Genomic DNA, 19,390 nt, shown 5'->3' with positions numbered 1-19,390 from the left:
GTTTCCAGACAGAAACACTTCCTAGGGCTGTGTCCTGGGAACAGAAACACCAGCCCCCATGGACCTCAATATCCAACTAAACACAGAGCTTCCAGAATGCTGCTCCATGGGTTAAAATTAACTACAAATCATTTATGGAACATACCTGATGAGTATTTTTTGCACATACACTTACTTTAAAACCCTAAGCAGAAAAGGACACTGCAAAATTCAGTCTTACACCACTGCTAGGGATGGCACATGTTCACCTCATGACATGAATTTACCTTGTAAAAAACAACTATTTGGTTCTTATGATAAAAATGGATTAATAACAAAAGACTCCTCAGATCTTAACTCTGCTTTCTTTCAGGTAAAGGCTAGATTCTTCAAAACTCTCTGGAATTTGAAAGTATGAATTATTACACTATTTGTGATGAGCAAACATTTGCACACAGAACAAGTGCTACTAGAAACAGTTACAGTAGTAAATGCTGAAGCTGAGTATCAGTTAATATCAGTTACATACACATCTGCCAGTAAATCATCTCTTTGAGGAATAAGTTGCCCTTGCTACCAAAGAAAAAGTACAGGCAAGAATAAACCCAACAGACTTGACATGCTTCTGTGGAAGAATCTCTGACAATGCCCACTGGTGAGTGCATTTCAGCAGTTCCACTTCATGTAGGCATTAGAAATGGTTGCATAGAAATAATTTCTAGCAATATCTCACTGAAATGGAACTAAATCTGATGCAGCCCAGTCACAGCAGACAAAAGCAACTCTAGGAAAAGATGAAACAGAAATAACAGAAGCAACAATGGAGGTTGTGTGTGACAGTTTGAGTCACTCAAACACACTCCCAGTCAATGTCTGTGGGACTGTGGCTACTTGAACCTGAAGGAATCCAACTTGCCCCCTCCTGTCTCAATTTTAAAACAAGGAAACAAAACAAAACCCACCAAAATCCCACCTCCCATCAACCCATGTACAACCAATCTGCAAGAGAGGCTGATGACTACAGAAGCCGTTTGTACAAGTTGTCATGTGAGGAATAAAGGCACAGCATGTGCACATCTAATTCACTCCAGCAGCTCACAACCACCCCCCAAGATCCACAGAAGTCACAACATGCCATGCACTGTTTCTCACATCCACGTTGTGAGAATTGTGGCAGCTGCATTTACTGAAGTGGCATCCACTGTAAGAATATGATTAGTCTACACTGCATAGAATTTGTTGTTACTCACATCACTTGGCACAGCTGAGAAAAATCTGTTTTCCTTGCCTTACTTTAGACCTGAGATACAGACACCATGGCTGAAAGGGCAAAAGCAGCTCTTCCAGACCACTGAACTGAGATCACAGTTGAAACTCTGCCACACACAGCTCTCCTGTGATGGTCCTCCAACAGGACTGAGAATTGTCCCCTATGAGCCCTCAGGGCAGCAGGAGTATCTCCCAAGGGAGTTTTTAGCAGCAGCTAAACCCATTAGACACACACAAAGAGCAAGAGAGACACCTATAAACATACTGGGCTCAGCAACCTGCTGCTGAGCTGCTGTGGGGAGCAGCAGCAACGGGAGAGAGCAGAGGAATCGGGGACAGGGTGGGAATGCAGGTACTGAAACAGGAGGCAGCCAGGGGGGTATTGCCAGAGAGGACCTTCCTCTCCAGAGGACAGGGCAGCACTCAGGAAGGCTGCTTCTCTTTGAGCACCATTTAAAAATGGTACCAGAAACAAGCAAGAGGGTGTTCCCAGCTTGGTAACTTTCCAAGGTTTCTGTGGCAGCAATAAGGTTTCAGCCACCAGCAGAAGACAGGGTCTGTAATTTGCCTCATTCAAACACCTCTATAAATACATTCATCTGTCTCTTCCAGGTTCTCTTCCACCAGATGAATTTCTCATGTTTGGCCAGCTGCTTAATCAGAGTACAGCAGCCCTTTGCATACAACAACACACCCCAGGTCTCTGACAGACAGCAGTACTCCCATCAGAATGCACTGCTCACATCTTTTACTTTGTAGACCGAAGATACCTGTCAGATACAAGAACCTTACATCCTCAGAAGCACAGAGCACCTGCAGCATTCCAGGTACAAGGCTAATGTTATTTACCAAACCATATGCAAGTTGTCCTCCTCCCCAGGACAAGTTAATGGCTTTCCTTACAGCTGTGCACAGCAACAGACTCCTGCTTTCAGCACATCACTATGAGACATGACACTGAGCGTGACCAGAATAAAGCCTGAATGATGCACTGGCTTGACCTCACCTGCAAATGATCTTCTTTAGGGAAGCACATGTAGCCACAAACAATTCTCTACCCAAATCAGCAAAGAGCATTTATACTCAGCTTCAGTCCCAGTTTATACCATTTCAGATGTGTAATTACAGCTCAGTGGATCACTGGATGCTATGTAGGCTTCTTCTCACGAGCACCTAACACCCTTTTTAACCTGCTTCACACAGCAAGTCCATACAAAAGGTGTAAGATTGTGCTCACTTGTAATGGACAACTAAATTGTGTTCCTGGAGCAATGACCTGAATAAAAAAAATCATAGGCCCACACTGATAACACTGATAAACTGATAATAGCATTAAGAGCAAGTACAGCCACTACCACCCTAGTTAACCTTCAGTACTGCCATAGAGATGCCAAAGCAGAGATTATTGCTGCCTTACTAGTTCTGACTTCTCAGCCGCGATTCAACTCCTTTAAAAATGTTTATTCACCTCTTGATTGTTAACCCAAGTCTTAAAAAGCCTTCAGTCCCTACCTTTAGGTTCCTGTTAGCTAACAAACACCTGACAGCAGAGTTTAAGACATGCTGACTCTGCACCTACTATTGGACCAGGCTCCAGACTGCTAGAATTATAGAAACAAACCCCCAAGTGCAGGGACAGGCAACCACTGCAGGCATACCTGGTACAAGCAATGGCACACACTGCGCAGCTGGGGTGGGAACTCCGAGGAAGAATTAATGATTGCATGAAAAAACTTTTCTGTCATTTGCAAGAGACTCCGCTGGTTCTCCTCGAGGCTTTCTGTAGGCTCCAGCCTGAAACAGACCCATAAATGTATGACCACCAATCAAACCATCTAGCTGGGTGAACAGAAACCTTACACAAATATTTATGATGTTCTACAAAAAAGGTCCCATCAATAATTTAAACCATGCAAGTTACACATGCAAGGTCACTTAAAACTCAGCAACAACCACACAGCTCTAAGTGGGGTTCTCTCACACCACTCCATACAAAGACTTGCATACAGAACTCAACTGATGATGGATGATGGCTTCTCTGAAAGCAATTTTTGAGGCAGTCACAGATATTTGAGAGTTAAACTATTAATAACAAGGCCTCACTTTTGGTAATCTACTTCAAAGATGCCTCAAAGCAATAGAGCAACAGCTCCTAAACCAAAGTCCTGAAGTAATGCAAGAGAAATCAAAGCAAAACAGTTACACACAAGATTCCATCTTGCTTCTGTGATTAATTCAATGACCTAAAGCAGATGCTTTATGGTACTACTGGAAATCTCCACATTAGTGGCCTACATAGAAATAGGGACTAGCAAGTAGGAGAAGAGGTCCTGCAGGAGCCCTCTATCATCCTCTCATCTAATCATCCTCTCAGAGATACGAGGACATGCAGCAAACCTCGCCCCACTGTGCGGTACAGCTCTGTACAACTCTCCCTGGGCACAAGGACTGCAGATACAATCAATGTGTCTGGTAAAGTGAGAAGTGGAAAAGTATGAAAGTATGAGCAAAACATCTGCAACAAGGAAAAAGGAATCCTACTGTCTTTGAAATGACTGGGAACCGTGTTTACAAATGAATACATTTACTCCCCCACTTGAATCTCAAACCTTGTTGGATCCACCTCAAAGCTAACATGCTGCCATTCAGGGGATGTGATCACAGTCCTTAACAAAGGCTCCAAAAGCTTCTGCAAATATGTAGCACCATATACCTGTACAGAAAGGAAATCAGAATAGGCAGCCAGATCAACACAGCAATTCACAGGATCACAACAAAACTGTCTCTAAGTGTTTGAAGAGTCTGAAAACTCTGTATTTGCTTTGGCATGAGACAGATTTGCATTTCTCAGTTGGGTGTGACAAGAGTTCATCACAAATCAGAACATTCAAGGCAAACTTAACAGATATGAGAGCTGAGACTAACTGAAACTGAGAGCCAAAGGCAACTGTATTGTCTTCAGCTAATCCAGCTACTCAAGTGCTTAACACCACAGACTGGTAGCTTCCTACTCTTCTGTTACTGAACTTTTCCTGTTACTGAAGTGGGCTGTAGCAGGGAGAAGGATCAGATCATGTACCTTAAAACAGAACGTCATTATTTTACTGGCCAGGCTGTTTCCTCGGAAGAGTGTCTGCATGGAATCTGCCAGTTCCACTTCCTTGGAAAACATGTTCCAGAGCAGCTGATAGAGCAAGTGCCGAGAATCAAAGAGCGTGACCAGGACACGAGCTAGCTCATCCTTAAAGGAAGCAGTGAGAAGTTAATCTGACCCGTAGTGAGCCAAAGTAAGCACACACCAAAACAGAGAACTCTGACCCCCCCAGGCAGTTTGTACTAACACCTTACATTTGCTGTGGAGTCTGGCAGGTAAATATTGAACTAAGCACACACATTCTCCCTTTAAATAGTTGTTATGCCATTGCTTGTCTAAAACTCTGCCTCATGAAATCCAGTCATACAAACTCATAATGGTTAGTCCAGCTGGATGGGCAGTTATTCTGCTATCTAACAAAGCTCAGTTCATCTTGCTAAAGACTACAGAAGCAAATATAGCTCTGTCTGTCTGCATCAGAGTATACCCACTCTAACAACCAACCAGCCCCAAGAGATGCATTTATTACAATAACCATAGGTAAAATTATTCCTAGATATTAACTAGTTACTATAAACATGCTGCTTATAATCCAGACCTGTGACAACTGGCTTCAGTACACTTCCTGAGGACACCATAGGAAAGGCTGCCACAAACAGCAGGTCTAAGCTCTCCTCAGCAGACTGCTGTTACACCCTTAATGTCTGCACTAATTTTTATCCCAAGTCTTACTGGTTTTATAAATATAGGAAATAAAAGGCATGAATCAACTTACCCACTGAGAACAAGGCACCACATTGGCTAAAGCCATAGCAATAGGAAGCTCCCCCTGATCACCCATCATTGTAACCAACTCCACCAATCTCTCAAACCGATCTGCTAGCACTGTTTCTGCTAACGTATCAAATTCTGTTCCCTGCTGCAGAATTTTGGTGAGGACTTCCATAAACGTGGCTCTTGTTTGCAGGTCTTTATGATAGCCCAAGCCTGATTAAAAGAACCCAGAACTACTAAGGAAGATGTAAAAATAAATGAAATACCAATGTCTTCATTATGTATTCAGTTATGCAGAGTTATCTGGTCACTACTTTACCTATTGAGTGCATAAGACCACTGTCCACGTTGGCGTTGAGTAAGTTGGACATGGCGAGGACGGTGCAGTGCCGCAGCGAAGCCAGTCGGCGCGACATCCCGCGTTTCCTGCCGCCTGTCTGCGTGCTTTCATCTTCAACTTCACTGCAGTCATTCAGGAGGTTCATAAACAGTGTGAAATATCTAAAGAAAGAGGCAAAGACTTGGATAAGTAAAACAGGTTCTGCAGAGGCAAATGCCTGCAAAGATTGGATACAGCAGTAAACAGATAATAGGCCTCCAAAAACCTCTTGTACTGCCCCAAGTAATCGTCCTTGTAACATGGCCCAAACTTCCCAATGTACTGGGACAGCAAGAAGGCTCTGTCCTAGGATTTGTGTGCAACTTTTCTTACAACAAGCAAGTGAATTTCACAGGTGTGCCTCTACAAACAGATGTCTTGACAGAGATTTTAAGTTTCATGGATAAAAACATCATATCAAAGCAAGGCAATGCCTGCCATGAATTAATCCAGCAAACATCTGCATTCAGCAGAAACAAAGCCAGATTTTATCATTATATTCTAAATAAAATGTCTCCATCAGCTTAGGAGGCAGAGATTTCCCAGATGGGATATATGAGGTAACTCCTCTTTGGATCAAATTATTTCTGACAGAAGAAAAACCAAGGTTGGAAATACAAGTCATAGTGAGGATCTACTTAAGAGTCACTGCCTACTCTGAGTCTACAGAAAGGTCACTACTTACTTAAGAAACAACTGAGACTTCGCTTCCATCAGCTCCACACCATCTCCTTCTTCAGGCTGCAGTGGAAGTCCAGCGAGCAGAGACACCACTGCTTCCATACTCGCTTGGTCCAAATCTCTGAATAAACAAATTCTCAAGCTGAGACTCAGTTCATCAAGGCTCAGCCTTTCCCTCCCCTTGGTATTTTTCCCATCCAGTACCCACTCTCTCTGCCTCACACATAGCTGCACTTGAAAAGAATCTTATAAAAAAAGAGTTATTGTAGCAGAGTTGTGGCCGTCAGGGGAAGAGCCTTTACACCTCTGCACAGCTGCAAGCAGTGTGTCTCCTGGGGACAACTGCAAACCCAATCTGTCATTCACAAAGCAGTGAAGTACAAATTCAACACTACAATGTTTGATCATTCTGTTCTTCAGAATGCATCACAGGAAGACACAGCTCTAGCAAACAAGTTGTTCGATCCCAATGCTCAATCAGAAAAGGGATTAAATAAACCCAATAGATTTAAAATAAAACAAACCAACCAGCCACCTCAGGGAAGTCAACATGAACCAGCTCATCTCCGGGCATCAAATGCTGCCTGGAACACTGTTAGCAACTTCAGAAGCAGTTTAAGAGTGTCCTTTCTTACCTTGTCAAGCATTTCACATCCTCATCCGTTGCTTGGTTAGATGTTCCCATAACCCAGTCTGTCAAATATTCCACCATTTTGTTCCTGTTATAGACAGAGAAATTGCTTCAGCTTTGGGGTCTTTTGTTGTTTTGGCTTTTGTGGGTTTTTACTGCCCTACCCTCCAACACAACCACCACTGCTGGCAACAGTCCTAATGATCACAAATCCAGTGTAGGAATTGTGAACTATCTCACTGAGGATGAACTGAACGAATTCTGCCACACCAAGTAATACCTCAGTCTGCATCCCACACACAGAACTTCACATGTGTTTAGTATCCCCACAAGCAAAATAACATTTTGAGGCAGCACCAAGCTCTAAATTAGTCTGAAGACAAGGAGGGGGGGTACCATCACTGTGCCAAAAACACTTGTGTGAGGCAGGTTTTGGTTTGTTTTTCTAAAGACATAACCAAACAAAATGCAGCTTGTCCACACTACAACATCCTACACACACAGCACACTAAACTTACCTAAATTTCATTTCTTGGCAAAATGACAGGTCATCTCTCCTTTCCATCATTACTTCTACTAACTGACAGAGCTTAGTTTTTATTTGAATGGCGTGCACCAAATTTCCCAGCACACGCACATACCTGAAGCAAAAAACCAAAAACATGAACTAAATACTTGATGTCACTTCAAAGCCCACGTATATGACAAAGCTTTTCAGCTCACAGCTAGAACCTTCAGGCTGGCACAATGGGTTACCAACTGCTTGGGCTACCTTTTTCCCCCCTCCTCGAGCAAGCCAGCCCCTCTGTCAGCTCAAGGCCAGTAATAAATTGCTTCTGGACAAAGACGTTTTCTATTAGTATAAAAATGATCAGAAATCTGCCCACCAGATGATTTTTAACCACTAACTCCACTGTATAGATAAGAAAGTCACCCTCCATCAGCACACGTTATGCTACAGTGTAAATCATCTTCATAACTGAAGTTGTCAGATCCATAAGGAGGATGATCAGAAAGTGAGCTGCTGCTTCTCCATGGCTGCAGGCAGGAGAGAGAAACTAGAAAGCTCTACTCCACTTCTTAAACACGTCACTTCGTACAGAAAGGTCCACGGGATTTCTTACCTAACAAGATTCAGCATCATTGTCTCAATACTAGCTTGTCCAAGGTGTTCTGAGCTCCCTTCTGTATGATTGTCAAGCAAATTCTTCATTATAGCAATGGTTTGTTCTACAAATTGTGTGTTGGTCTCCGTTAACAAAACCTGCAGGAGAAAATTACTGACCTTAATTGTTTAAACATACAAGTCAAAGGGCATTTACCAAATGTACTGCAGTACTTCAGAAATCTACTGGACATTTTTCTAGCTGTCACCTAGGCAAAGAGTTCCAAAACATGTCAAGATTAAACATCAGCACTGCCAGCCATAACGATTCTGAGAACATCTCTCACAGATCTGTACTCAAGAGTTCACTAAGAACTCCAGAATGTTTTCAATTACTTGATGTTAAATACACCCTGGAATCACAAGTGAGGTGATTACCACTGCATGCTGTGAAACACAACCTCAGTGCTGGCAGGGTTTTTGTACCCACGTGAAAGACAAGTCTGACACTTTTTTACCAAGCCAAATGTGAAGGAACGTATCACCACCTTACCTGCCCTTGAGAATCAAAGAACTTGCTGATGGTGTTCTTCAGTTTGTTAAACAGCATTGGGTAAAGTGCTGGACTCAGCTCCAAACCCACAAGATCTTTAATGTTGGTCCGTATCTGCAGCCCCACTTTCTCGTGGTTACAGACCATGAGCGTTAACAACCGATCGATGAACTTGCTAACGGGAGTCTCTGCGTTGCCCTCCGTGGACACCATGGAGATCATGGAGCCCTTGCGCTCGTTGACAGGGCCCATGGGGGGACTGTAGGTTGCCAAGCCCGCGTTGCTGCGATGCTGCAGGCACACGCCCCCGAGGGCGCACAGGAACCCCGTCATGTTGATCCACTCCTGAAGAGAATCCGTGTCAGACAGGTCTATGGAGCCTCCCCCGCTGACGTGCGACATCCGTCTCTTCACAATTGTCTTGTGAAGACTTTCAGCCACCTGCAAAAGAGCAGCTGGAGATGAAACCTCTTCTGTTAGAGACACCTCATGGGAACAGGTCACGACTCTGCAGTGTTCTGTAACATGTCCTGCCACTTGCAGTTCCTGTCTCAAGAACTGCCTCAGATTCACCTTTGGTGGTTTCCTGTGGCAGCAGGAACAGGAATCCATTCGGCAGCACCGTTTGCAGAGAAGCTGGAAAAGGAGAGCTAAAAAGCACGAGGAGGCTGCCCAGGCAATTCCCTGCTCTGCACCAAGATAAAGCAGGCTTAAACCCTGACAGCCAGCAGCTGGTTTAACAGCTTCCAGTGGAAGAGACTTCCTATTTTCTCTCTCAGCATTCCAGAGTTTTTCACTGTTCTTTTTGGCCATTTCTCAGCCTCCATCTCTCTTCCAGCACTTTAAGTCAAACCACTCCTTGGTCTCCTAACAAGTACAGTGGACAACTGACTCCTGTTATTTTTTCAGAGTACTTTCATGGGAGTCAAGTCTGTCTACAAAACTCATTTTCTAGATTGAAATCCAATTCCTTTAAATAAATAAATAAGCTTAAACAGTTCTTTTTGATTTCTAAGGATTGAACCTATAGAAAAAGTCAGTCACCTGCCCATCCTCCATTTTGGTCTTTGGGTAGTTAAGAATCAGCTTTGTGGCTTGTTCCCATTTTGCATGTGTATCCTCCCAGGCCTAAAACAAGACAGATCAAGGTTTAACTTCAGAACAGCTTTTAGTGATAGTATTTTGTTTCCAAAACCTGTGCATGCAACGAGCACCCAAACGGAGCAGCCAGCTCACCTCTGTGTTGCCTGCAGTCGGATGCTCAATGCGTCTTAACAACGCCATCACTCGTTTCTGAAGAGCTGCTCTCCCTACAAACAGGCACAGAACATCTCACCAAGGTTTCTGATACCTCATTTACATCAAGGACGAGATCTTGGGAAATAACTACTAAATTAAGAGAGGAACAGATCCCCTTACAGTGTTCAGGAAAAGATTCCTGTTACACTTTGAAACTGATGAACTAGTCACCCAAACTCCCTGCTCCTTCCAACAGCTTCAACAATTGAGGTATTTCAGTGAAAGCAGGAGCAGAAACCAAATCAAGAATCTCAACCTGCCTAAAGAACTCAAACACAAGTAACAGACTCACTCAACAGGTACAGGGTGACACATTCATGACTCTTACCTGTTGACATCATATTGCTCACAGATGCGAACTCCATGAAAGTATTGTAGTTTGGCAGAAAATTATGCACAGAGACTTCATCTACTCCACATCTGATATCTGCTTCCTCACAGAGGTGACGGAAACAGGACATTGCCACGAGCACTGCCTCAATATCTGGGCTCCACAGAAACATGTACAAGGCGACTTCCAGCTTGGTCTGGGCCTGGCGACAGATGGGTGTCCCGCTGCATCCTGCTGTGCTTTCCTTGGGAGACACACAGGTCCAGATTTGGTAATATTGCTTATGAATGTGGCAACTTTACTAAAACCCCACCTTCTCCAAACAGTTCTGCTTTCATCCAACTAGGAATAAGCAACTCTAAACATGATCAGAGCTCGCACCCGCTGCTGCACAGCCACTGCGGCTCAGAAGCTGCTGCTCTCATAAGAACGACCACGCAGTGAGGAAAATGTCACTGAGGAGACAAGTGCACATCAAAAGACAAAATGAAAGTTTTGGCTCGTAAAATATATTCTAAAACTCCTCTTCCATTACATCCACAAGGCAGGATCCAGGTGTCTCTCTTCCTCCTCAGAAAAAATTCATCCTAATAGTTACAAATTACTCCCAAGGTAATTTCACTCTACCTGCACACAGGCTTTTCCCCCCACGGGTCGGAAAGAATCGTTATCATTTATTACTTACCATGGAAGAATTCCCTTTCCCTTTCCTGAGCGCAGGTCCTGGAGCACAGCGTATCATCTCCTCATGGTCCAGAGAAATTTGACTGGTTCCACCCCCAGAGCCATCATAAAGGAAGAGAAACTGGCAGGAGCTCCGATCTGATTGCTATGAACAAGGGGGGAAATCAACTTTTTAAGAAGTCATTGAAACTTAAAAATCCTCTTGCTGAAAGAGGCCTGTTCCAAGCACACTGTACACCACAGCTAAGACAGTTTCCTGCTGATGTCAGCTCAGCTGCTTTCAGGTCAGACAGAAAAAACACAAGTCCCATTTTATTTTCCAGTACCTCTTCAATTCAGAAGGTAACACAGCAAGTCTGAGCTTGTTTTAATGATCCCAACAGACAGATGTTAACATTTACTCACTTTGTTTTTTAGAAGAAATTTATTCCTACAGATGAGAATCTCTCGGAGCCACTTGAGGATTTCTGTGCTGCTGAGCATCTGCTGGCTGGTTAGCTTCTTGCAGATATAGAAAAGCATTTGTGAACTGCAGCAGAATGAAACTCAGCATTAGCTTCCCAAGCTAGTAACAGAAGATGCAACTACATTTTACACAGAAATAGGCACTTAGCATGAACGTCCTATACACAGACCAGCATCACATCTTAAAAGATGCAACAGAGAGAACATAGGTGTATGCTCTAAATGACAAGCTCCCCTCTGACCCTTCCCACCTCCCAGCTGGCCTTTTTAGCTCCCTAGAGGAAGTTAAGCAATTTGGGTACTTGTTAGAAGTCCAGACTCCAGGGCTGTCGCTTCAGAAGTCCTCAATTTATCCACAGAACAGATACAGCACAGACAGTGGCAGTACAAGTTTACCTACACTGCTCTGACAACGTGTCTCAACTCTGTTCTGGAAGGAACACATCTAGGGATGTTCCTTCTTCATATCCATTCAGGCCTCACACTCTCTGTTAAAACTGCCAAAGGGTCCAAATTAGTGTCAATTTTAATGGGTTTTTCCCCCAGCCCGAACAGATCACAAACTCACTTCTACTATGAGAACCTTTAGGAATAAGTTTTAGTTGTCACCCATCTAGGCAGGGCTCAGCCCCAAACCTATCCCAGCACAATCCCCCTGGCCCTGTTTAGCAGTCATTCAGGCCAATTCCTTGGTGCTGCTCAGAGTGTTCCTCCTAGACTGTTGTTCCCTTTTTGCTAAACAAACATCAGGACAAACTCACATGAGACCACTGATTTTTTCAGTGTTTAGCTCACACAACCCTTGGGTTTCCAAGTTTACAGATTCCTGCTTCTCAGTTCAGTACCTGGTGTCATTCTGACTTGTTTTGAACTGTATTTCCCTTTACATTCTCCAAGAAATCAACTGCAACAGCTGTGATGGAGTTACACAGAGCAACACAACTCCACTGAATTACATTTCCTTAAATACACAGGCAAGACCAGTGGAGATTACAGGGCAAATCACCACCTTCTATTAGGTGAGGGCTTCAGAGTCTAGGTTAGTAAATCCACACAGCTAGAATTGCTTAGCATCACCCTCCCTCAGTCACAAAAGGAGAAAACAGAATGTAAACAAGCAGCAAACACTTGAATGAGGAGGAAGACTATCTAGCTTTTCAACCTAACAATCACTTCTAGACCTTAATATCAGCCTGAAGAGTCATTAAGAAAGCCAGAAAAATGTTTGTTACTGCATCTGCATTAAATTCAGGTAGTACAAGCAGTATATCCTACTACAGCACACAGCTCTGTACACACAGAGCTTCTTCATGAACACACAGAATGAGTCTGACTGCAGGTTGCACAGCTTTCCCAAAACACTCATGGCTGTTTCAGAAGAGAAGACAAATGAAAACAGCTGTTTCTCTGGTTTACAGAAGTTAACTTACATACCTAATTTCCCAGAATGTCTCTATAGGTGCATCAGGATTCCACAAGTCAATGCTGTCTAACTGGTGAAGAACTAGCAAGGCCTAAATTGCAAACAGAGCAGTTTCATTTAAAAGCAGTGTTTAAAACCCCAGCCCCTCATGTTCTGCAGCAACACTGAAGTAGTCATTATCAATTGCTTCTTAGCTTAAACAAATACTTCAGAATCTAATTACTAACCTACAAAAACAGACATGAGAGGCCAATCCTCAGACAGTTAAGCCAATAATCAGTTAGACGGGATCAAGATCAATATAGATTCAAGACTGAGCAGCACATTGAAATTAAGTTACATAATGGCCAAAACTTTCCAATCTCCAAGTTCCTGTAACTGACCACAGCAATGCTACTGTCTCCCCAGAGATCCTCACACTGAAAAGGATTATCCAAATACAAGAAACACTCTTGAAATCCACCACTGAACTATCTGTAACTGTTTCATATATTGATACATAGCAGTAGACATTGACTAACATACAGCTTCTTCAGACCAAGCTAGTGGGAAGATCTGAGTAGCCTTAAAGTATCTCACCCACCCCTCCCACCCATCACCTCCTCCAATTCACAACTGAACACAGCACCAGCCACTGCCTTAAGCATTTTTCTCACACTCACTCAGAGACACTGAAGAAAAAGGGCAAGTTAATGGTGCTCTCTGCAAAGATGGAACACAGGAGCTGAACAACTCTGTGTGGTCAAGGCTTTCAGTGTTTTCAGCAAAACTTTCAGTGCAGGAGACAGAAAAGGATCAACAGAGACCAAACACTGAACCAGAACCTCACAGCTGATCAATGAATGCTTCAGAGTTTCTACCAACGCCTTGATTTGTCTGTGTGCTGATCATCTGGCATAAGGAACATTTACTCCTTACCTCCATGGCTTCTTGTGCTATATCTGGCATGCTGGACTGGGGAACCAGTTGTACAAGGCCTGTAATCAGTTCAGCCGTGCTACCCTGTGTCTCAGGCCCTTGCTTCCTTGGATTCTAAACAGCAAAAGGGAATGCAGCATTAAGTTGTAAAGCCTTTCAATGACTGCCCATGACACTGAGCACTGCTACCACAGCAATGCTGTAAGCAAACCACATGGATTTATGGATCTTTAAGATTTTAGAGTACCTTTTAAGCTGTGCTATCCCCTTCCATATCAGACCTTTACCAAAACTGTCATATTGTAAAATAAACAGACTGAAAAACATGGAAGATCCAAGACACATCTGTGTCTGCTCATGGCAAGGATGACTAATTCCCCCCCTCACTTTACTTCTGTTGTTCTTCTATTCTTCCCTTCAGAGTTACAGATCTCTGTGCTCCCTTTCATTGTGTTGCTCTGGTGCTGTGAAATTTCTTCCAGATTCTTTTTGGTTTTGCCTTTTTCCTTTGAAAGCACAGCAGCATTATAACCAGAGAAAAGAATGAGTAGGGAAGCATCCCAGACACCAGGTTTATGTTTTTAATTTTAATAGCTTCAAAAGTAAATTTCAGCATTTACTTACACAGAGCAAAAGCTTTGGATCAGCATGGATCAGTTTTACCAAGGATAAGAGCAAGAACTTGTAGCTTCTGGTTTCCAAATCAGTAGGTTTTTCTTTAAATTTAAGGCTTGTCATTTTCTCCTTAAATGTAAGACTCTGATGGAAGGAAAAATCACAGTCACTGTCAGCAAGGTAGTCTACTACACAGCAGTTAAAGATCTTATGAAGTGCATTGCTTTTACAAGTTATAATTCATTAAAAAGTTTTAAAGTGTATTAAATTCACTCTGCTTAAAAATCCCCTTTTACACGTGCATGTGCCATCACTTTCTTATATCTTTAGTTTCCTTAAGAATTGTTTGAGTGAGCTGCATGTGGTCACAGCCCAAGTTTTGCCTAAGACAAACTGTGGCAGAGGAAAAGTAGATAAAAGAACGAAAAATCATTTACAGGAGTTTACTGTGGTCTGAGAAAGAAAGAAAAGTAAATGCTCCCCAGTAAGGGAACTGCTTTCCAAAGGCAAAATATTCTCAGTACCATAACCACAGGCCTGATGACAGCACCTTCATCTCTACAGCCTCTGCAAAATGAACCTTTTAGTTTTGAGAAGGTGCACAGTGCATTGCTTCACTGAAAAATAAACCCAGCTCCACCCAAAAAAAATCAGTAAAAAGATTCAGCACCAGTCAGCTTCCTTAGGTGGGAGGGAGGGCATTTTAAGGCATTTTAAGGGATGTACTGAGAGCTCACATAAGGTGTTCTGGTTTGACTCCAGTGTGAATTGTTATCATATTCTACCACTGCTGCTCACGTAACAGGATCCAGGTAGCAACAGGACCAGTACATGTGTGGGATGCTTCCTGGAGGGAGGATGTTGGAAATTGAGTTATGCCTCAATCCTACAGTGTGCACAATCCTCCAAAGCAAATCACCTGCCTGTATGGCAATCCACTGCAGTTTCTTCATCTCAACAAAACCAAATTGGATGCATGCTGAATCCAAATCTACACACTACAGAGATTTGTGTGTGTGTGTGTACACACAGATTAAAAAAGCGTGACCTCGAGGTCATCAGTTCCCAGTGTGTCCAAAGACAAGAGGCTTTAACCTCTCTTCAGTGAGTTTATTGAATTTATAGTTTCATTATTTTAATCTTCTGTCAGCAGGGACTGAATGAGTACTTTTGCCTACAGCTACCAAGGGAGTTACAAGACAGTAACTTGAACCAAAAAACCACTTGAAATCATCCTCAAGGTAACTGAAGAGATATGACTCTGTACAATTAACTTCTGCAAGGAATTAGAACCTTGTGCTGCTTTACTGAATAGTTCCAGTGGAAATATGCAGAATCAAATTTACCACATAAAAAGCATCTGATTGAGAAATTGATACCACAATGGCAGAGGTAACTAATCCTGTGCTAAACCTTATTTGCTACAGTTAGGGAATCCTGAGAACAGGCCCATGGCAAAAGAAGCTGATTTATTTCTGGGAAGCAATTTGTTTACTCCACACACTCAAAACTAAAGACTATCAATACACAGACAGGGACATGACTGCTCTCTGCAATACAACAAGGGGATAAACACCAGTTTGAAGCTATCAGTCAACACTGGAACAAAAACAGGTAGGGGTAAGTTAGACATAATTAAGTTTAGGCTGGAAATTAGATAACAGTGAAAAGCACCAAGTGGGGAGATTCTGGAAAAGCATCGTGAATGGAAAAGTGGGGGCAGACAGAAAAGAACAGAACCAACAGAAAGCCTTTCCTTCTTGGAAGGAGCTCAACTGGTTTGATTGGGATGGCCTTGCAACTGCCAAGAGCAGCACTGCCGAGGTCTCCTCCAGCCCTGCACTCCTACGTAGAACATGCTCCCCCGAGTGTCCCAGGGGAAGTGGGGTGACTGCAGCGGTAACTATGCACAGAAAAGTCAGAGCAAGGAAAGGCTTTTCTGCGGTAGTTACAATGGGTCATACTTACAGCAACAGAGGCCCACTGCCATGCAAAACAGTGACTGGTTGGCATCTGACCATGAGAGCGACAGCAGCCAATAAGAACGGAAAATAAGAAGCAGAAGACAAAGCACCACCAATCAATGTCAGAGTTGCCATTACGATATCCCTGCTGTTTTCTCAACAGACGAATACACACATGTGAAAAGCAAGTTAAACATCTCGCAGCTTTCAACTGAAGGTATTTGGATCATTTGCTTTCATTTCAGAAGCCCAACAGGAATATTTTCATGTATCAAAGTTCACTTGAGGTATGGAAAGCCCTAAATGGAAAGCTCAAAGAAAGGGCAGCACAGCTGCACGGGAACTTCTTCACAAGTTCTGGATGGACTACAGACTGAATTTATTCAAGACTTCTTCCAAGACAACCAAGAACACTGACTTTAATTCATAATGCCTGAAATTTACTTTGTTGCTGCCACCAAGACCAAACAGTCAACTTGCTCAACACAAAGCAAGCAAGACAAATGAAAAGAGGAGACACTCATTCCAATCATGGTAAAAGCATTGCAGTTTTCAGGTTACCTTCACATACAGAATGCTTTTGTTTTTCAGGTTAAACAAGAATGGGCATATTACCTAGTTACTCACAAAGCAAGAAAGCTTAACATGAACAGTTAGCCACAGAGGACAGTTAGAGAAGAAATACTTCTATGTTGCCACAGTTTGAAAACAGCATGAAAACTGAGAAACACACATCGCTAACTGACCAGAAACAGTCAGCACACCGGAATCGGCGAGGTCTACAGAGCATGTACGGCTCTCTGTTGCTTTTTGGATTGCAATGTTCATCCCCCCTCTAGTTTCCAGTCTAAAGTTAATGAGTAAAAAAGCTGGAATGGAATAGAGACACAGGAAAAACAGCAAGTTTGTGTTTTAACAGCTTCTTTGGAAGCCTTACCGGCGTCATGCGGATGGCCGGGTGTGCGCCACAGCCCTGGATCGCCTTGTGAAGGGTCTCGCTGAACATGCTGCGCAGCTCCATGGAATGGCAGTACACCGCATCGATCTTGGGCCACCAGTCCAGTGCAGACTAGAATCAACACACAGAAATGCTCCAATCTTGAACTGCCCATCCATAAGCTACACTGTCATTCCCTCTAACCCTCCAAATGCTACCAAAGCTGAGGTATAACCAACGCTTACGCAGGAGTTGCTCAGCACTGACTCTGTTTTCACACTGGTCAGGAAAGTGTTCCTGAAGGGTGCAGAGACTGAAGTCACATTTTAGTGACTTGAAGTACAACAGAAAATTGAACAACTGAACAAACTTTCAAAATATTTCTTGCAGCCAGCATTTCCTCTGGTCTAACACTACTGAAGTTCACAGAGGCTTGCTCTTGCCCCAAGTTCTCATTCCAACACAACAGAAGTACCCAAAGGTGGCGTAACTATGCACGTCCTGAGAGTGTTTCTGATGTATCAGTAAAGCAGAACCTATTACACATCCAGGCAGCATCAGAGTCTTTTGTCATCCCACATCACAGGGTACTAAGGCAGATTTGTACTGAATTTTTATACTCTAACAGAAGCTCTCAAACTGGGGATCCAACTGGTGGACAGCATGAACAAAGACTCATTACCAGCAACTCCTGGTGCATGGATACAGGCAATAAGATTTGGCCTACTATTCAAACTGTATTTAATAGGCAGATATTGATCTGAAAGGAAGCCACAGATTGCTGGGAGATCAAACACATTCAGAACTTACATTTGTGATTATTCGGTGAAGCGAATTGACCAGAACGTAATGAAACGTTGATGGGGAATTCTGTGCCAAGCAGATCTACAATAAAAGTACATAAAAAGCCACTTAGGAACATCTTTGCCATCTTCCTTATCACACTGAGTAACATACTGGAGCCTTTTTACTAAGTTGACAAAGCTGTCAAATCTAAACACGAGAAACTCCAATCAGACAAGAAAAGGTTTATAAGAACATGCAGGGGTTTATTACTAAGGATATTTACACGGTTGAGCTTATTTATGTGCTTCCATCTGCTGTTAGCATATCTTTTATAACTGACAGCTCATCAACAGTGCGTGGAGAACGACTTACCAGTAAGTAGTGTTCTCACCTTGAAGTGTTGGTTATTGTGAGGGTTTATGCGGAAGCAGGATACTAAGCAGTCAATCATAAGGTCCACATCTGCGTTTTGATTGCCTCTTGAAAAGGGTTTGCTTGGATTGAACAGCAAATTCTATGTATTTCAAAAAAAGAGAGATATATAGGTCAGATGCCAAGATCATTCTTATCCACTTCCAATACAAAACTTTCCACTGAGAAAGGCTGGTGTTTAATTACAGAGAAATTCAACGTTTCTTTCAGTATTTGAAAACCCAAATCTCTTCTGTGCAATTAGGAAACAGACTTTTTTACCTTCAGATCTACCACCATGGACTGCACTAGAAGGAAAATGACGGAGTTATCTTCCCAGTTGATGTAGGTAGATGCTTTGCACAGTTTAACACAAGCAATAGCAGCACTTTCAGTCAGCTGTCTGCTCCCACTGTGGACAGCAAGTGCCTTCCTGAGATTGTCCAGGAACAGTTTCTGCAGAATTCAAATCAGGAATAGTTATAATCAGAGCTTTGGAAATCTGTGGTCATGGTTTGTAGAACCTTCAATATTAAAAACAAACAATATAGCCTTTTCTGATCAGAAATCAGAGATTGGGGCTGCAACAGCCAACCTGACGCGGCATTCCGGAGAAACCTTATGTTTATTGAAGACATTCACTCTGAATAATCATGGGCAATCAGAATGGCACAAGGACAGATGGTTGTTTACCCCTAACCATGATGTCTGCCACCACAACCCAACATCTGCCACAGGTACTGCAATTATGGCACACATTGCACACACTGAAGAAACCCAGAGTGGTAGAATCCAAGCCAGCTAGAAGCAAAGCTAAGTTTGCTACAGTGGAGGCAGAGGAAATCACAACACTGTGATTCAAACCTCGAAGGAGATATAAAAAGCTATAAAATAACATTGTTTGGGGCATACTGTCTGTATGAATTATTAACAGTGAAATAACATATGTGAGAACTTAACCAGGGTGCATAAATTTACATATGCAACTGTAACATGCTTTTCAGGCAGGAAAGACAAAGTAAAATACACCTGTAAGGCAGAATAAGCAAAAATAAGCATCCTTTAGGAACAAGAATTCAGATGATACTTTTC

General features: G+C 42.8%; 1 protein-coding gene across 5 annotated transcripts in view; it reads right to left on the bottom strand.

Moving 5' to 3' along the window:
* The window catches only part of NF1 (neurofibromin 1), an 83,543-nt gene that overhangs the window by 48,967 nt on the left and 15,186 nt on the right, over positions 1-19,390 (bottom strand). For 2 of the 5 annotated variants that reach the window (XR_009820141.1, XR_009820140.1), the window contains exons 9-30: positions 18,581-18,754; positions 18,279-18,401; positions 17,912-17,986; positions 17,102-17,233; positions 14,210-14,344; positions 13,586-13,699; positions 12,679-12,758; positions 11,185-11,308; positions 10,781-10,924; positions 10,093-10,339; positions 9,702-9,775; positions 9,510-9,593; positions 8,466-8,906; positions 7,932-8,071; positions 7,326-7,448; positions 6,812-6,895; positions 6,181-6,297; positions 5,436-5,617; positions 5,118-5,329; positions 4,328-4,489; positions 3,872-3,961; positions 2,907-3,042 (exon numbers count right to left, since the gene is read on the bottom strand). Coding sequence is in view for 2 of the 5 variants with exons in the window: in XM_062012609.1 (XP_061868593.1) it covers positions 2,907-3,042; positions 3,858-3,961; positions 4,328-4,489; positions 5,118-5,329; positions 5,436-5,617; positions 6,181-6,297; positions 6,812-6,895; positions 7,326-7,448; positions 7,932-8,071; positions 8,466-8,906; positions 9,510-9,593; positions 9,702-9,775; positions 10,093-10,339; positions 10,781-10,924; positions 11,185-11,308; positions 12,679-12,758; positions 13,586-13,699; positions 14,210-14,344; positions 17,102-17,233; positions 17,912-17,986; positions 18,279-18,401; positions 18,581-18,754 (3,207 nt within the window). In the remaining 3 variants the exon portion in view is untranslated. Of the gene's footprint in view, positions 1-2,906; positions 3,043-3,857; positions 3,962-4,327; positions 4,490-5,117; positions 5,330-5,435; positions 5,618-6,180; positions 6,298-6,811; positions 6,896-7,325; positions 7,449-7,931; positions 8,072-8,465; positions 8,907-9,509; positions 9,594-9,701; positions 9,776-10,092; positions 10,340-10,780; positions 10,925-11,184; positions 11,309-12,678; positions 12,759-13,585; positions 13,700-14,209; positions 14,345-17,101; positions 17,234-17,911; positions 17,987-18,278; positions 18,402-18,580; positions 18,755-19,390 lie in introns of all 5 variants that reach the window. The other 3 variants (XM_062012609.1, XM_062012610.1, XR_009820142.1) reach the window with 2 other exon arrangements.

This window comes from Colius striatus, chromosome 20 (genome assembly GCF_028858725.1).
Source record: "Colius striatus isolate bColStr4 chromosome 20, bColStr4.1.hap1, whole genome shotgun sequence".
In the NCBI taxonomy this organism is placed as follows: Eukaryota; Metazoa; Chordata; class Aves; order Coliiformes; family Coliidae; genus Colius; species Colius striatus.
The sequence above is the reverse complement of the archived record's forward strand: the minus strand, read 5'-3'. Positions and strand labels throughout refer to the sequence as shown.